The sequence below is a fragment of the Heterocephalus glaber genome, unplaced genomic scaffold, assembly GCF_053883595.1.
Source record: "Heterocephalus glaber isolate CG9 unplaced genomic scaffold, H.glaber_assembly_v1.0 deba00000347, whole genome shotgun sequence".
NCBI classification, from domain to species: Eukaryota; Metazoa; Chordata; class Mammalia; order Rodentia; family Bathyergidae; genus Heterocephalus; species Heterocephalus glaber.
The window spans coordinates 50,167,651-50,186,935 of record NW_028258143.1 but is presented as its reverse complement, the minus strand read 5'-3'; the positions used below and the strand labels follow the sequence as shown (position 1 = coordinate 50,186,935).

At 40.8% G+C, this 19,285-nt stretch overlaps 1 protein-coding gene across 1 annotated transcript in view; it reads right to left on the bottom strand.

The window, feature by feature from the left end:
• The window catches only part of Myo3b (myosin IIIB), a 405,667-nt gene that overhangs the window by 237,438 nt on the left and 148,944 nt on the right, over positions 1 to 19,285 (bottom strand). The window contains exon 9 of the mRNA XM_087200133.1: positions 10,257 to 10,412. Coding sequence (XP_087056259.1) covers positions 10,257 to 10,412 — 156 coding nt within the window. The remainder of the gene's footprint in view (positions 1 to 10,256; positions 10,413 to 19,285) is intronic.

Here is a 19,285-nt window from a genome sequence, read left to right as displayed (position 1 = left end):
AGATATTAATCATATAGGATGCAGATTGATTTCTTAGGTAGACAGGAGGACTCCTAAGATTCTCCTGGTGTGTTGAGCACCTTTGGCACTTTATGAAGTAATCATTCAGAAGTCATTAATTTACACAGGTACTCAGGAATCCATCAGTATACGTAGTGGGGTGTGTGTGTGTGTGTGTGTGTGTGTGTGTGTGTGTGTTTTCACAAGCAGAATAAGGAGGGAGGGAGCAAGGCCAACTGGGGAAAGCACAGCAGGTAACCAGCAAGAAATCTGTTTTTAAAGGTCACTGCTGCAGGTTGAAAAGAAAAAAAATAAAATAAAATAAACCAAAACTGAAGTCATTGTTTTAATCAGCCTCAGGAAAATTGCAAGGGCAGAATCAAAATCCATTAAACAGAGCAGGGAAAAAAACCTAGCAACTTCTTCTACCAAACGACACTTAAAGTAGACCTTTGGCATTCGCAGGCTTAACATTTGCCATCTCAGCAAGCCCTAAGCCACCTGGGGCGGGGGGCAGAACATACTGGAACTTGTCATTTTCTTGAGGCTCACAGTTGAGTTCATGGTCATGGCAACCGACTAGGGCCTTCCCACACTCTGAGGAGTGGTGTTCTCTTCTCCCCATAATTCTTGAAAATGATAAAATGCATGATTTCCAGTCTACTTCTTTGAACTTTATCAATGAGGTGACATACCACATGATACTAATGTATTCAAGAATTTGAAAGACTAGTTTTTGGAAGAAGTCCTTTAGAAAGTCAAGGAAATAGGGGCTGATGTCAAGGAAATGAGCAAATTGTTTAAAAGCATCCCTAACAGTTGAAGCAACGATAACAGCTTCAAACGATTGTTCTTGGAATTTTACAGCTTTTCAATCTCCTTTAAGAAAATTAGCCTTGTATGGATAACTGCTCTATTGTACCTAAATGAAATATTTCCCGTGGCAAAACTGTAAATTACTGGAAAGACTTAAATTCCAATGGTTTTTGCATACACTATCGTCAGCATCAGGCAATGGTACTGATCAAGTCTCTGGTACTGCAATGTCACTTCTCCCCAGGTGCCTCTGCCATCTGCCATCTACCTGTATCTACATCGGCAGCACATTTGTAGTAAAACAAGAATAGGTCACATCCTGGCTTTCCAATTGCAGCTGCACTGACAAGAGCTGGAAGGTTCAAGTCCAGGAGAGGTGAGAGGGGCTGCACCACTTAAGCCCAAGACCCCCTCCTCATGCATGATGCACTTTCCTCATATTGTGCACTAGCTCATGATTCTTAGCCTTGTTCTTGAGTATTCTGTGTGTGGGGTGTGTGTGTGTGTGTGTGTTACATAGAGTAATATGTTTCTCAATTGTGGCTCCAGTACATCTCTTTTTTGTTTGTGGAATTTAACCCAGGGCCTTCACACTGAGCTAAATCCCCAGTTCTTTCAATTTTTTTTTTTTGAGACCAAAAAATTTAGTCTCTTGCTAAATTACTCAGACTGGCCTTGAACTCATGCTCCTTTTGCTTCAGCCTCCCAGAGCACTGGCGTTATAGGGATGGGGAGTGCTACCCTCCTGCTCCCCTTGACCTTACTCAACCTCTAGGTTCTCCCAAACCAATCTCTTTAACCATTCACATCAGCCTCAGGTCTTCCTGTTAGATCACCCTTTTACATCACACTCTTAGGCACCTGACTCCCAATGTTCCTTTCTCCCCACCCCTTCCCCTGTCATTAGCCTTGGGTTTTCCCATGTCCTCACCAATTACTTTTTCATTCCTCTCACATTCTACCCTCAGGGATCCACAACTTGTCAGTGTGTTAAAAACTTTTATTTCTATTTCACCGGAAGTTGTCAACCCTGAATAGTTTCTGTTTATCTCTCTAAAGTTCCCGAAATCTCAGTTCTACAATATCTTTTCTCACCATCTTCCACTGAATCCACTCTTCACTTTTTTTTTTTTTTTTTTTCGGTACTAGGGATCGAACTCAGGTCCTTGCGCTTGCACAGCAGGCAGCGGAACCACTGAGCTAAATCGCCGGCCCCCCACTCTTCGCTTTTACAGAAACTGCCAGTCCTCTGACTAGATCCACCTCGAGGTCAATAAACCACTGTATCTTCACCGCCTTCTCTCCTGTGCTCCCCTGACTGCCCTGCCCTTGTTCACTCACCAGGTCCACTGAAGCAGAGAAGCCTACACAATCTGCATCTCTACTCCTGCTCCCGGTTGCTAGGAGTCACTCAAGGTGACAGATAGGAAAGGTGGTGGTGCCCATGGTATATTTTACAAGTTTCTCATACCAAATACTGTTCTGAGTGCTCTGAATGCATTATCTTAAACACTCATTAAAACTTCACTACACTGAAATACTATTCAGTTACCTTCCGCCTGGGTTTCTTTCAAGTAATCATGTGTCTACCTTTAATTGATTCCTTATCACATTCCCCAAGCTGTGGATTTCAAAGTTGTAATACTTCCCCAGAATCTAAAGCCCACTCTCAACTCTGAGACCACATTTGCTTCTTTTTTTTTTTTTTGGTACCAGCGTTCGAACTTGGGACCTTGGGCTTGCGAGGCAGGCGCCAGAACCACTGAGCTAAATCCCTGGCCCTGCTTCATTTTTTGAAAAGATAAAGTCCTTTCAACATAAGTTTCCTCATAGTATCCCCTCAAGTATTCTGAGTGTTTTCATTTCACCTCTATGTATCTTTCCCAACTCAAAGGTTCTTTTTCTTTAGTCTACCAACCTCCCTCTTAGATCCTTGATCCACTCCCTCTTGTTTCCTCTATTATCTCCTCTCTTCTACTTTCAGTGTCTCTCTCTCCCCATAAGATCCTTCTTCCCATGTTCAGCTCCTCCCCATCCTTTTGCCTTCTTCCCTGCAGCCCCTCCAACTACCAGCTTCTCTTTGCCCTGGGAACAGTGCTAAACAGGGACAGGACCTTCTTTGCCTTTGCAGGAACAGGCAGTGTTCTGGGGGGCTCATTCTTCAAGATCAGCTCTCAAAATTAAGTCCCCTCAGTGCAGGGGTGGTGGGTACAACTGTTTAGACCATTGAGGAATGCTACTTTGTGCAGAAAGCTGGAAACTGTGCGCAAATATACATAAGTACTCAGCATTGCCTTTGATAGGATAGGAAGAGGGAGCACTCTTTCAACTGGTCTCTGTTTATTAATGTCTGGCAATTTCTGGTTGTTTGTAGTGGGAACCAAGGCAGGAGGCAGCTCGGATTGGTTAACCCCTGACTCTTCTTTCTTTCCCTAATCTCCTCCAACCAATCCATACCACTTCTGACAACACCATTCCCTGAGCATCCTCTGCCATTTATAACCCAAGGACTGCTCACTCCTCCCCCTGGCTCCAGCCTTGCCCTGCTCCACTCTATTCTCCGCACACTGCAATCAGAATGACCTTCAGGAAGACATCCTTGCTTGAATCTTTTCAGTGGCTCTCTATTATCTAAGGCATAAGACCAAGTTCCCTAGGCCCATCAGGACCTGACCCTTACCTGCCTTGTCTCTCTCCCCGACTCATCCCTCCCTAAGCTTCAGGGAGACCAACATTTGTTCTCCAGAACAGTTTGAGGAACCTCTCCCCACCAATTCCAGGGGGTCTTCTCCAGGCATCACAACCCAGAGTTGGCTTAGATGCCCTTTCCCAGGGGCTCCAGGGCAGCCCAGGCATTTCCTGTGAGCTGCTCTTATCTGATTCTTGTCTGTATCACACATCAGAATATTAGCTCCTTATCAGAGACACTATCTGATTTGCCTTTGTAGTTCCTGTGTTCAGCATAGGCCCTGACACCTACACACATATCAACGTCTCTACAAAGAATAAATGAATAAATTAGATTTTGAATAAGAGATAGAAGTGGGTATTTTCTACATTTAGTACCTTGGACTGTTTGTAAATAAAAAGATGAATTTTCACAGATTGAGGGCAAGAGAAAGTTACTGTTAAAAAGAAATGGATCTAAGTTAAGTAGACTGTATACTACTAACATTTGTTGAGGGGTAACTCTGCATAGAGCACTATTGCAAGCATTTTATTTGTAGCCTCAACCCTCAAAACAATCTCCATTTTATAGAAAAAAAACTTCAAAAAGAAAAAGTAAATAACCTACCCAGTCAGTAGCTGAGCTGGGATTCGACCACGGCAGACCCAGTGGTTTGACTACAACACTGTTCTGCCTGCCCTGTGGCCATCACCGTGCCAGAAATGAGTGGTCGTTGGCTTCACTTCTCTATGCTTTTAGCTCAATTATTCTTTGTCCTTCCCACCTTCTGTAGAAGCTCATGGCTTTAAATATATTGACTTATTAACATCGAATGATGGCTGAGAGTATTCCTGGGTGGGCTTTGAAAGCATCTATGAGGTGTGATCAAAATATACAGTGAACGTCAACATATTAATATTTATTCCAGTAAAAGACATATCACAACCTCTCAGAATCCTCCCCATTGCTAGAAACACACCTTTCCCATTGTTTTTCCCTATTCTTAAAGCTGTTCTGGAAGTCTGCTATCCTGGGTGTCCTATGAGGTGTGATCAAAAATACAGTGAATATTGCTGCTGCATGCCATCCAACAGAAAGGCAGGTTTGTAAACTATTACAGTGCATCCTCTTCTACATTATTTGCTGGATCTGGCACCATGCAACTTCTGGATCTTCTCCAAAGTCAAAGTGACCATGAAAGGTGAATGTTTTGATTTAAGTCAGAACACCGAGGCAGTCACAATAGCACAACTAAAGGCACTCAGGAAAGAGGACTTCCAGAACTGCTTCAGAAAGTGCCAAGAACAATGAGATAAGGGGGTTCAAACCAAGGGGGAGGATTTTGCCAGAGATTAATGGCAGTATGTCTTTTACTGCAATAACTTTTATTTAAATTAAATAATCACTATATTTTTTTACCACACTTCATACATAGCCAATGTTTCAGCAGCTGCTAATCATAAGTGACCCCATGGAACAAGTAGCAGGGCAACTACTGATTACATGCATTGTGTTCCCTTTGGAATTATTTCTCCTGCCTCCTAAAGAAGAGGCCATTTAAAGTTTTGATATCTATTTGTGAGGTTGTATTTTTTTTTAAATGATTGCTCAAAGAAACACAAAGTACTGTGTGAAATTCAAGATTACAAAGACCCTGTGAGAAGCCTTTGTTATCTCAGAAGGCTTTTGACATCAAAAGACCTAACAAAGATAAAGGAAAATCAGTACAAGGGGATGAGAGAGCATGTAGTCGTGATTTTTCAGTGGTTAAAAGAGAAAAGTTTGTGGTTTTTTTCCCCCCCATTAACTTTATTGGTACATTTTAGGTATAAAATACAGTTACATTCATCATTAGGATCTTGTACCATTACATGAGTCTCTTGGTTCTTATTCTTTTCCCCTTCCCTTGCCCTCCCTTCACCCCCTCCACCCTTACCTATTTGCAAAGACCTTGTTTCCATTTTTTTCCTCTTCTCATATTTTTCCCTTTCCCTTTTTTCCCTTTCCCTACCCCTCCCAATTCCGCTGCTCTTTTAGACCTTTTCTTCCTGTTACACAGTATCAGTTATACATCTTTTAAATTACAATGTTAAGATCTAGGAGACACTACCACAGATTTTACAGAATTTAAAAGGATATAGAAAGCATATTACAAAAATCCTTTTTGAAATAAATTTGACAACTTCTAAGAAGTAACTTAGAAGACAAATTAATGAAACTAATTCCGGAGGAAATAGAAAATTTGAATAGCACCTATTAAAGAAAGTATATTCCTAGCTTGAAAACCTACCTATATGACAACAGCAGGCTCATAAATGTTTTAACTGATAAATTATATCAAACATTTAAAGCAGAAAAAAGAAGGAACACTTCTCCCCTCATTTTAGGAAATCAACATTGTGCTAATCCTAAAACTGGATAAAGATAATAGAAGAAAAAAGTATGAACACAGATAGAAATTTGTTGAACAAAACAAACTATTGGAAGTCAGATCTGGCAGGATGTAGAAAGTGGTTTTGTTATAGGGATGGCAGTGTTGGTTCAGCACTGGAAGATCCATCCCAAAAGTCATCATTTTAACAGAGGAAAGGAGAAAGCCATATGATCCTGTCACTAGTTGGAGAAAGAGTATTGGACTAAATTCTACAGCTGTTCATGGTAAAAGCTATCAGGGGACTAGAAGTAGAACAGAACCTTCTCATCAGATCAAAGACATGTACTCCATACTTCCAACAAAAACTCCTTCTATGAATGGAGACAAAACAATGCTTTCTCCCTAAAGTGGGGAACAAGGGCATATATGCCTACTCTTCATCTGTCCATTAGACTTTGAAACATAGGTCTAACCCAAAATAGTCTGGCAATAAAATGACACAACTAGGATAGGATTGGCATGGCAGAAGCAAAATCTTTATAGGTAGATGAAATGATCATCTACAGAGAAAATACTAAGAAATCTCTAGGAGGCTGTAGAACTTGTGCTTGAATTTAGCAGGATTAGAAAACACAAGGTATATATAAAAATTCAGGTCTGTGTATACTTGCTATAAATGTAGAACTGGATATTGAAATTTAAAAGTTAGGTAGGAGTACAAAGGACCTGGAAAAGCCAAAAACAAAAACAAAAACAGTGTTGGAAGACGTTTAGCACCCAATTTTAAGACTTCTTCTAAAGCTACAGTAATCAAGGCAGTGTTGGTATAAGGAAAGACATATAGATCATTGGAATAAAACAGAGAATATAGAAGTAGAACCACACATATATGGTCCACTGAGTTTTGAAAGATTACTTAACATTAGCATTTTATAAAATATAAACTCGATTCAAGAGCCAAGGAAGAGATAGTGTCTTCAGCAAACAGCACTAGAACACCTGGTATCCATATATGAAAAATTAACCTCAATCCTTTTTTTCCATACATAAAAATAACTTGAAGGGATCGATGAACCTAAATAAGAAAGCCCAAAAGTATAAAACTTTAAGAAGAAATTATAAGGGAAAATATTTGTGAATTCAGGGTAGGCAAGAACTACTTAGGATACAAAAAACATGATGTATAAAAGAAAAAAATTGATAAATGAGATTCCATCAAAATTTAGAACTTTAAATGACATCATTAAAATGAAAAGTAGTCCTTAAACAAACCATATTTACAATGCATATAACCTATGAACAGAATATATAAAGAATTCTTAGAGCTCATTAATAGACAACCCAATTAAAATGTAGACATAAGAAGATAATAAATAGCCAGTACAGCACAAGGAATGGTGTGCAACTCTAGAATCAGAAAAATACTAATCAATACAATAATAAGATTGAATTATACACTCATTAGGGAGATGAAGTCAAAAGTTTTAAAAGTCTTGTCATGACTTTTTCTTTTTGTTGGATTCTCCCCCTTTGCGTTTAATTTGTCATGCCCAATGGATTCATTCTGCTGGGTTTCCTGGGGTTGTGTTCCTCATTGTCTTTTCCTAGGGTATTGTCTAAAATTTTTTGGAGTGCCGGTTTGGTATTCATGAAGTTCCTGAGGTGCTCTTTATCATGAAAGTAACTTATTTCTCCATCAATTTGAAAGATAGTTTTGCAGGGTACATCAATCTGGGTTGGAGGCTGTTTTCCTTTAGGGCTTGAAATACATCACTCCAAGCTCTTCTTGCCTTGAGGGTTTGCATTGAGAAGTCTGTTGTGATTCTGATGGGCTTTCCTTTGTATGTGATTTGTTTCTTTTTTCTCACTGCTTGTAGAATTTTGTTCTTCTGTTGGATTTCTGGAATCCTAACTATTATATGCCTATGTGTAGATTTTTTTTGATCAAGGCTAGCTGGAGTCCTATATGCCTCACTTATCTATATGTCAAGTTCTTTTCCCTTCCTTGGGAAGTTTTCTGCCATCACCTCTGTGAACAGTTTTTTCATGTCATCTGCACTCTCTCCTGTTTCTTCTTTGAGTCCAATCAGTCTTATGTTATTCTTCTTTGCATCGTCTAGCAGCTGCTGGATTGATTTCTCATGTTCCCTTACAATTTTAAAGCAATTTTTCTTTTCCTCTTCACTAACTGCAATCTTATCTTCTATATGTGAAATTCTATCCTCACATTGGTTCATTCTGCTGTGCAGACTTTCGATGGAGTTTTTAATCTCTTGGAAATCTGTTTGTATCTGTTTTATGGATTCCATTTGTTTCCTATGTTGGGATTCCATCATGTTCCTCAGCTCCTCTATTTTTTTATCTGTGTCCTCTCCAGATTTATTAATCATGTCTTGCACCATGAGCAAAATCTTTGCTGTTATCTGAGTAATTATTTCTGATTTCATTTTTCCCAGATCCTCTTTTGTTGTCAGTTCAGAGAGTCCAGGTGGTTGAGTATCAGACTGTTCCATCTTGTTTCCCTTTGGGGTTGCTGTAGGTGATCTGGAAGTCTGTTTTTTGAGGCTTGTTTATGTGTCTTCTCATTTCCACGGGGCGGGGGTGCTTCTGCTGCCCATGTGGCTCACCTTCTCTGCCCTAGGAGCTTGGGATGGCAGCGGGGGAGCTTCCTTCCGGGTGCTGGGACCGGCTGAGCATCACTGCCCTAGGAGCCTGGGATGGAGGCGGGGAGCTTCCTTCCAGGTGCTGGGACCAGCTCACCTTCTTGGCCCTAGGAGCCTGTGATGGCAGCGGGGGAGCTTCCTTCCGGGTGCTGGGACCGGCTCAGCTTCTCCTTCTAGGAGCCTGGGATGGAAGTGGGGAGCTTCCTCCTGGGTGCTGGGACCGGCTGAGCTTCATTCTTGTTTTGTTTTGTTAAAGAATGTAGATCTGGACCAGTGAAGTCAGGCAGACTAAAAAAACTGGATAACATGGCAATTGGAGTCTTAGAAACCATCTGGCAGCAGATCTCAGAACAAGAAGACTGAAGAAGACGGGACTTGATGTACAGCATTTAAGTGCTGAGTTTGCTTTTGGTGGTTTACGTCTTATTGCATTTAATCTTCATTTTGGGTGGTAGCATTGTTTGTGTGTGTGTGTGTGTGTGTGTGTGTGTGTGTGTGTGTTTGTGTTTGCATGTACACTATAGCAGGTCATAGGGGACTCTGCTAGTTGGTGTAGGGACAAAAGCCACAGGAAAAAAGGAGACTTCAGTTCTCAGGGCTTAAACACAAGTTCCTACTGCTTCAAAAAGACACCAAATCACAAGAATTTTTCTATGTTTCTCCACCCCATAGAGAAGTCATAGAAACAAAAATGGCAGTGGAAAAAGGGAAAGAATAGGAAAAATGTGTTTTGAACTACTAAAAGGAAAGCTGGTTGTGGAGGGCAAAATCATCTTGATACTATGCCTCCAGTTAGTTGACGTCTGATGCCAATGTTTGGCTTCTTGCTTTGAAACCCATTTTCTGCAGAATACATGACTATTTCCAGAACTTGTGACTTGTGATATTTAATTTTCTTCACCTCCAGTACTTTGAATGTTCTTTCCATAATAATAGACTAGTGCTTATCTGTATCCCTACCAGTTTTATAAAACCAAATAATTGCTGAGCAGAGGAGGTAGGCTTATTTGCATTTAATTTTTTTCTTAAAGAGAAATTCTGCCACCCTCTGGACAGAAACCAATGATCTATTTCTTTGAGATTCACCACAGATCTCTGTTGTAAGCACCTGCCCCTGAAAATAAACATTTTAAAAAACTTCTTTTTTAAAAGAAGGATAAGGTGGGGGTAAGAATCACAGTTGCTTTAGATAGCATAGACAAGATCTGAAATAATCATTTAAAACATTAAATTGACTCTAGGGAATTTTTAACTAAAGAGGCAACAGTCTCAGAGCATATTAAAGAAAAACCTCTACTATTAAATGCAAGACCTTTCCACAATCACCTTGCAGCCTATATTTTGGCTCCCCAGTTTGCAAGAGCTAGGTAGGGATTTTTCACACAATCTCAGCTGTGGGTTGTACATTTACCTTTATTGGCTTACATATAGCCACATTTATATTAAATATAAACATACATATATCTGTTGGCTTTCACCTAGAGCTAACTGAACATGAGGGCAGTGAAGTTTCAGCCATCTGAGGGAAATCAGCCATCAGCACAGGCAGTTTATCTCTGCAGTCTGCCTGCTCTCCCCTTGGGCAGAGAGTGCTTCATGTCACTTAAATGAAACTGAACGATGCATGCAGGAGTATGATCATTCTCAGCAGCAACGCTGGGCAAATCCAAACACATACCACACCATTTTTATAAATAATCAGGGGGAAGATGCAGAAGGACTCAGAGAACTATACCTGGTCTTAGCAACAGGGTTCAGATGCTTCTGGTCTTGAAGCACCTTGGCCAGCTGTTTTTGCAGAAACAGAACCTTTCCATGAGCTTCTTTAATAAACGGGTGGTCCAGGAGCTGTGTGACGGAAGGCCGCCTTTCAAAATCCTTAATAAGACACCTGTTGGCAAAAATCAACAAACAATCAAAAGCACAGTCTGAGACACCCTGTTCCCGGGTGAAGAGAGAGAGGAGGTGAGAAGACTCATTTATAAAACCTCATCATTCATTGTACACAACTCTTTCTTTATTAATACCTGAAAGCATAAAAATACTAGTTGAATTAAACAATTGGAAATCTATGTAGTTTAAGTAAATATTTAATGCACAATCAATTTACTTGGAAATATTAAAAATATTGAAAAATTGACTAGTTGGACAATTTTCTGTCTGATTTTTCATTATAAAAAATGTTTTTCAATGGAGTCAAGTTGACAAGTCTATATGTTTTATTTTAGAGCATCTAGAATTGAATACTATCATCTCAAGTAAATCTTAAAATATGAAACATCCATTATTTAGTAGTGGGGAAAATCCATTTAGGAGCTTGAAAGAAAAGAAACAAATCTTAAAGAAACAGAAAGTCCAGCAGCTTGATTTCTAACGTCTTCTGAAGAGGCAGAAAAACCTCAGAACAGGAAGTGACTACCATATAATTCAGATGAATCGGGACGGAATTATGTAAACAGGGAACAAAAAATCCTTTAAAAATGGTAAATTTCAGGTTGCTTTTAAACTCCTCTGTGGTTAATTGGTTAAAACCACACCGGTGTAACCACTTTCTGTTTCAGACTCAATGCCCCTTTCAAAGAAAACAATGACTTTTTTTGCTGCATGCTCTGTGTGACTAAAGATGATTCTGACACACAGAAATTCCTAGTGAAATGGAATTACCATTGCATTTCTATTCTGAGTAGCTGCCCTTGTTGAGAGAAAAAAATTTCAACATCCACCCTGCTAAGCTATCTTTCACTCCCACTGGAGGCTTAGAATAAACACCGGGTGCTATTCTGCCCACTCCATGAACTAAATGGCTTCAGTTTTCCCAATACCAGAGACAAACAAAACATCACATTTTAAAAATCAGAGTCACTAACGAATGTTAAAAAGCATCACCTTGAACATCTTTTCAGAGCATTTAACCACAATTCATAAAGCAATCCTTAATAGATTTACAAGAAAAGCTTTATTTAACCTTGGCAGTTTTTACTTCAAAATACTTTCACATCCCTCACCTTCTCGTCCTGAAGGCTATTCGGTCACTTTCCCAGTTAGTCCAGCTGAGCATTGATTCAGGGGCTTTCCTGTCTCGCGGAGCTGCACCCTGCAGCTAGGAAAACCAACAGTACCTAGACCCCTCCTGTGCTGACTGTAGGACTATAAATACCATCTCCACCTTGCCATGGGAAGAAATCAATCATTTGACTTTTGTAGGTCTGGGCCTTTTTGTGTAACCTGTTATATTTCCTATCAATAATACAAAATCAGTGCACATACTAAAAAAAAAGACTGTGTTCCTGTCTTTACGTCACCAGTCTTCTCTTGACATCACATATATTTATCTGTCTGTGACTGTCAAAGGAAAACAAATGTAAATCACCATGTTTCCTGAGAAAGAAGAAACCTAAGAAGTAGCTATGAGATCAATAATATAGGTGATAGCCCTGTCTTCCGAGCCTGGGGGATGGTGTATGAGAATTCCTAAAATTAAAATAGTCACGTGTCTGGACTGAGGTATTTCCCTGACACAGGGACAGAGAACTCTTGTTTCCCCACACAACATATTTGGTTTTCTGCCTCTTCCTGTATTCATTGTGAAGCTTCATCTGATGCCCAGTAGGTCCTTGTTGAAAGGGGCTGAGGCTGAAGGAGGGGGGGAAATGGCAATTAAAGAAAATTTCATGGCATGTGAGGGGATAGGTATCCACAGCCAGCATTCCAGGTGGGTCCTGAAGACAGGTTCCTTCGGGAACTTCAGGAAGTAAAGCTCTGGTATAGGATATGAGAGATACTAGAGCCTTCATCCAGCCTTAAGACTAGGTCTCTCTTGGAGTCTAGAGATACAGTTGAAAATGGTCTGTTTTGTTTTACAATTTTAGCATTCACTGAAGAAGCAAGGCTTCCAACAAGGTTGCAAGATCATTTGGCATGTTAGCGAGGGTCTCTCTGGGCCACAGAAGGAGTAAGAGTAAAGTGTGAATAATGAAGTGAGAGAATCAGACAAGGAAGAAACCAACGAGTTAATCTGTTGTCTTGTGATGGTCCAAAAAAGATGAGAACAGTATGCACATCACTCTCTGGGAAGCAAGGACCAAGAGGATTTGTTAGTTCTCTTGGTGAGACTGGAGTGCACTAAATGTCATATTATGGAATCAGCAAAACTGGATCCAAGTATGTATAGGAGGAATACTAAGCAGCATTGTAACAAACCCAACCACGTTGGAGGGTTTTTAGGTGAAAGACAAGAAGACCTTGAAAGCATCCTAGAACACTCCTGTGTACTTTTTTCTCGTGGGGCTTAAGAGCCAGTCTAAAGGGGGATTATCATTGTTTTGGTAAATAGAGAAAAGTTCTCCCTTAGGAGCAGATAGGGCCAAACATCATGCATTACTAGAAATAAGGTATTTACTCACCAAAAATTAATTACACAGCATCAGAATCATCTAAAACAAACTAATCCACAAAAAATAATGTCCTTTTCCCTCTACTTCTACAATCCAATTGGAAAGATGGAAGGAACAGAGAAGCAGCAAACCAGTGTTTGCTTTTATATTTAGAGTAGGGACTAATAACACAAAAACAGAGTTTCAGAGCCACTAGGATCAAGATTTCCTGCTCTAACCCTGTTTTCAGAGGTGAGAAAACGAAGTCGAGTCCTGACAGTGATGAGGTCAATGCCCCAACTCCCACGGGGAGCCCTTACCATTTGGCTCTGTGTTGTTAAAAATGGCACAGCTGCAATGTGCAAAACAATACGGGGTGGGAGGTATGTTCTTCAGGGAGCTCTAGCAGGGAAGCCTTCCTAGAGCTAGTAAGAATGGACCCAAGCAAGTCTTGGAGAACGAAAGTGAGCTAGGCTGATGAAGAAGAGAAAAAAGACATTACAGAGTTGGGGAATTGGACCAAGCAATTTGCGAAGCAAGACTCAGGAAGCCGCCAGAATATTCACTTTGCCAAGCTGACACTTTGAAACACCCAAGAATAATTCTCTTTACCAACTCTTATTGTTTAAGTTTGTCAACTCATCATTTCCATCCTATTTTCCTTCTAGGCAAGATTTAGAGGATGAAGAAGGAACTTTTGAGATTGTTAGAATCCCTGAAAGCATCCATATACTTTTTAAAGCAGCTGATGTGGAGAACACATCACATAAACACACCTCTCTCCTGATGTGGAGAACAAATATGTAAAACAGAAAGTTGAGTATACTTATTCATTTCAGGATTGCTTATTAAGTCAGGAATTACAAATTCCAGACAGAGAATATCTTCCTCTAGCCAGAGACTGAGCAGAATTTTCAAAAGGATACATAAAATGTTGAATTGTTATGGGATATGGGAGCCAGCCACTGTGAGGTGAGGTGAGGTGGGTAATGCACCATACATGTGAGTCATTCCATTAAAGAACACTAATTTCCTGGTCAGAGAAGATTGGGGACATCAGTGATCCTCTACATCAAGTCAGTGTGGAGCTTCATAATGCACATGAGCATATTAAAGTCCTGGGGATTAAGAAAATGCTTAATTTTGTTTGTTTCCATGTCTGAGTTTACTTGGCTACAGATCATTTTCTCTCGTTTGTGTTAATGGGCCCCCCAAATGACATCCTCAGAAGCTCTTTTGTTATAATGAGGGACAGAGATGGATTTGAAATTGGGGGCGGAGATGAGTCTTTCATGTCAGTAGACTGAGGAGAGACACAGAGAGCCCAAATTATCCCCACATCTGCAACATCTGTGAGCTCTCGCTTCTGCAGGAGACAGGGCCTCCCCCTGAGGAAATTCATTCCCCAGTTTAGCTGTTCCCACAGTCCCCTGCTCTAGAAAAAGAAATTAAACATAGGTTAGCTTTAGAGAAACTACTTTTCCCTCTCCAAATCATAAGTGAATCTTTCATTCCAAGATTTTTTTTTCTTTTTTAAATTTGGTTTTAGATGCAGTTTCTCTGTGTTAAGGAACAAAACAAAACTACAGAATAAACACTTCTTCATACCATGAGACATGTGTAAGAGATCCTGAATTTACAAGGTAGCTGCTTTAAATCTGATATAAAAATCCACCAAAAGAAAAAAGCAGCAATGTTCAGCCTTGAAGGAAATCAATCCATTACCTAATTTGAAATTCTAGTCCTTTCCATCAGCTTTCTTGGCTGAAGATTAATTCTCAGAATTCATTAGTGTCACCACATTAAACACAGGTTGTTGCAGGCATTTGCAGTGATCTTCCAGCCTGGCGTATGGCAGAAACAGGCAAGAAGGGGACATTTCTTAGCAAGAGGTAAGGTCAGGCTCTGGAGCGGAAGCTGCCTTCACACTCCCTGCTTGCAGACATAATCCTAGACAGCTGCACTGTCGCCGCCAAATGCCATTTCATAACCAAAAAACTGGATGCTTACAAGGGGGAGCTATTTATCATGAGTCACTGACTGATGTTTACCCATGAATAAACACGCTTCATATACAGAGCAGCTGAAAAAGCAAAAACTAAAAATACTGGTAAATTTAATGAGAAAAGATTGAGTGACAGCAATCTTATCTCAGAGGCACAAAACCAGATCAGAACTCAGGATTCTCCTCTTCTCTCATTTCTCTATCAATCTTCTGTCTTGAAGACTTTCTGCTATTTTCTTGTAGGCTTGCAACTTGTTAAGTGTCCTGTTAGTACAGAATATCTAAACATTTTTTATTTGAGCAACGTTTCCCTGCCCCATGATTCACTGTGATTCACAGTGCTGGCTGAAGGTTCCTATCATTATCAAACAGCAGCCTGACTGACAAAGAGGTCTCCACTTCAAGGGGAGAAAATCCTCCAGAGGGTGCACTAATTAAAGGCTAAATCCCAGAGCCCAGTGCTCTGTCTTAGAAGAAAATTTCCATTCTGGAAGATAAGACTATGACAAACAGGCATTTTCCCAAAATGACTAATGCCTCAAAAAAAGGCTAAGAAAATTGACATTGCATATGTTATTTTAATGAATGTTCACCTCTCTGTTTGCTGGAGTATCTCTCTATATTTCCATTTCCCTGAATCTTACAAATACCGTGTTTGGCAGTGTGTACGGTCTCATTGATAAGAACGGAAACTGTTTGCTAACTTTACAGTTGGGCAGGGAGGTGGGGTCCTCCCTTGAAACAGGTGAATGAGGTCCAGGAGCACATACTCAGTGAGACAGGGCTAAAGTTATCAATCAGACAGGAACAGCCAGTATTTGCTAAAACAATAAAAGCCCTGAGAAGGTCAGATGGAGGACCTTAGAACAGGAAGTGCAGTACCCCTTTGAAGTGGTAATGGCAGAAGATTCTGTGTGGAAGTCAGGAGAGGGGGGGCTACAGGACAGCTCTCATCTTGCCTGAGATCAGGAGTGAGGAGACCCTGGTGAAGGTTGGGGTGGGGGTTCAGCATGATCCTTAGGTTAAGTTATTGCCATTGAGGGTCTGGAGTGGGCCCAGGTGAACCTGGCAAGGAAATGCAAAGGGAAGAACTTCCTCAAGGAAGGCAGATGTGTTAATGGAAGTGATGGCCTTGTTACTGTCGCTGGCATTCCTCTTTTGTTTAAGGTATGCTTTCCAAACGTCATGTGGCTTTTACAGAAGACTGGGAACAATACACTCTGAGAGACTTGGCATCAGCAAAGGAAGATGGCAGTTTTTGTGTTCTGGAACTATCACTAGGGTGGTAATTGGTGGCCTCATGTCACCACCTTCTTACTCCTTGTTTTCTGTCTTTCTTCCTCCATTGGGTTTTTATGGAAAGTACTTTGCAATTAAACAGGTATTTCTCCAGGCAACTCCAGCCATGTGGTACAGTCAGGGCACCAGAAAACATGAGCCATTACTTCACACAATCCCAGCAAGCAGCTTTTGGGACTGTTAGTCTGCGTTCAAATGCCACCCTCCATTTCAAAGGGCTGGGAAGGTGTGACCCCTGAGCGCTGAGTTCAGTGATCACTCCATCTTTCAGGGGAGAGTGGGACAGCTCCCCATAAACTGGTCCTCATGACTGCTGCAGGGGCATGGACCACACCCTGCCACTGCCTCCTGGGCCCCTGCAAGGCTGAGATTGGCCCTGGATCAGCCCTAGGCTCAGCCACCAAACAGGAGATTGGCCTTTGCCTCCTTTACAGGTCTTTGCTTAAGGTGTAAATTAAGGAAAAATCTGCTTGTATCAACCATGGAAGATGGAGAGCTCCAAAGGGCAAAGCCAGAAAGCATTGGCTGTGGAACCTGTGTGTGAGTGAGGCAAGATAATCGAAAGTTGTAAACCATTTTAAAAGATATTTTTGTTTTGTAGAAACATTACTATTAAAATAGTCTATTGGTGTATTTAAATAATATACTTAATCACCAAATCCATTGTTCTCCTAAGGACCAAACATGCTTAGGAAAAGCACTTGTTCATTTAAAGAAGCATTGGGCAATTATATACAAAGATTAAGAGCCAGGTATTGGGGATGAACCTAGTGTTATCTCTTAGGGATATGTGATAATTTGTGAGTTTTACTTAAATTCATGGTCAGTGTTGAGGGCCCAGAGTGGGCACAGGTGAATCTAGTGAGGAAATGCAAAGAGAAGAACTTCTGCAGTTTTTAAAAAGTCTATAAAATGGTCATAAATGCTATTCTGGGAGTAAATAAGTTGTTGATGTGCAATGCTTGGTACACAGTGAGCACTCAGTAACAGCTGGCTCTCTGGGTGGACACAGTACCAAGTGCTGGGGATACAGGAAACCAATCCACTGGAGGAAGACAGCTATAGCACACCCGGTCAGCAGGATGAGGCCACATGAGTGTCTTAGTCAGAGCTGTGCTGCTATAACAATACCTGAGACCAGGTGACTTAAAATGAACATTTATTTTCTCACAGCTCTGTGGCTGGCAAGTGGATTCAGTGGTGTGGTAAGAACTGTCTCTGCTTTTAAGATGATTTCTCCAGAGGGAGGAGCCATGTGTCCTCACAAGGCAGAATGCAGCAGAGCAAAAAGGGATGAACTCCTTCCATCCAGCCCTATCATAAGGGTTCAGATCCCATTTACCTGAGAGGAGCACTCCTGACCTAGCATCCCACTTTTTGTGGGGGCAGTACTCAATGTTCTATTACTGAGCTACATCCTCAACCCTCCTTCCCTTCTTTCTTTCTTTTTCTTATCTTTTGCAGTACTGAGGATTGAAACCAGGGTCTTCACACTGAGCTACATGCTCAGACCTTTTTATTTTTAGTTTGAGATAGTGTCTCATTGAATTGCTAAGTTGTCCATGCTGGGCTTAAACTTGCAATCTGCTGCCTCAGCCTCCCCAATTTTGAGATGGGTCTCAGGAAATTGAGCAGGCTGACTCAGCTCTCAGGAGTAGCTGGAATTACTGTCATGGACTCCGGTGCCTGTCCAACCCACCTCTCAATATTATCACATCAGCAGCACCTAAGTTTCAGAGGAAATGGTCAAACCATAACAAGAAGGGAATGCTAATGTGCAATAGGTCCTTGAGTCAGATTTGAATAATACTGTACCCACTAGTTCACTTTTCTCAGTGTGACTCACTGAGGACAAAATTCCTGTTTGACAGATGTCCTAATCAGAACTTGCAAAGTTCTGGAGGGAAAGGGACATTTAAGGTCTACAATTTAGCACAAAGCAAAAATCTTTGACATTTTCAAGTTCAAACCTTTGAGTACTTTTATTTTTCAATGTCTTGCTAATTTCTTTGATTCAAAAATCAATTTCCATTTTGACAAACAGTCATGGTCTGCTTCTTAGTTCAGGTTTAAGTGCCCGGGGACATATGAATTGTATTCTTTTGCTTGATCCTACTTGCCACCTTGCCCTGAATTAAATCCATGATTCTCATTTGTATGCATTTTTCTCTCTGCAAGATGAAGGAATGGATAATACCCAGATGTCCCCTATAAGAAATGAGCAACCAACTCCACAATGCCTGAGCATTACCTGCTCAGCACCATCCCAAGATGGATTCAGGGAATTGGAGTGTACAAAACAAACATAAGATATCATATTCAACTGTAAGGAAGATATCATCTCCTGGGGTAATACCAAACTTATGTATAGGACACATTTAGACTGAAATTCAATACACTGATTCATTTAAACATGTGTTAGGTGGGCAGGGGATTTAGCTCTGTGGTGCCGCCTGCCTCACAATCACAAGCTCCTGAGTTCAATCCCTGGTACCAAAAACAAAAAGTGTTAGGTATGTGCTGTGTACTACCTCAAGTGTTTGGGAGGCAAAAATGCCTAGAGTGAGACATTTGCTTTTATGGAGTTGAGAAATAAGTATAAATATGAACATGGACATAAATAACCACAATTCAAGCCTAGAAAGTAAGCCCTAGAATAACTCAGAAAAAGTAAGCAATTCTAACTAGGAGAGCAAGAGTTTCTTGAGAGATGGCACTTGAGTCTTAAAGGACAGAGTGAACACTGGAAGGAAGTACAGGGAAGAGGCATTCAAGTGAAGGTTACAGGGAAGCATTGGGGAGATGCATGGGTGTAAAATGCAAGGCTCACTTGGGGAGCAAAGGAGACCACCACTGCAGTTGTAATGGAGATGAAGGAGAGAACCTAGCGGAAAACTTTGTTTGTTTGCTTGTTTGTTTATGAGCTCAGGCTGCTGGCTTATTTGTTTATTTATTTTATTTATTCATTCATTCATTTATTAAAGCCCAGGCTTTGCACATGCTAGGAAAGTGCTTTGTCACTGTGCTACATCCTCAGGACTGCTTTCTTAGCCCTGTATCACCAGATTTTTGAGCAGAGAAACACAG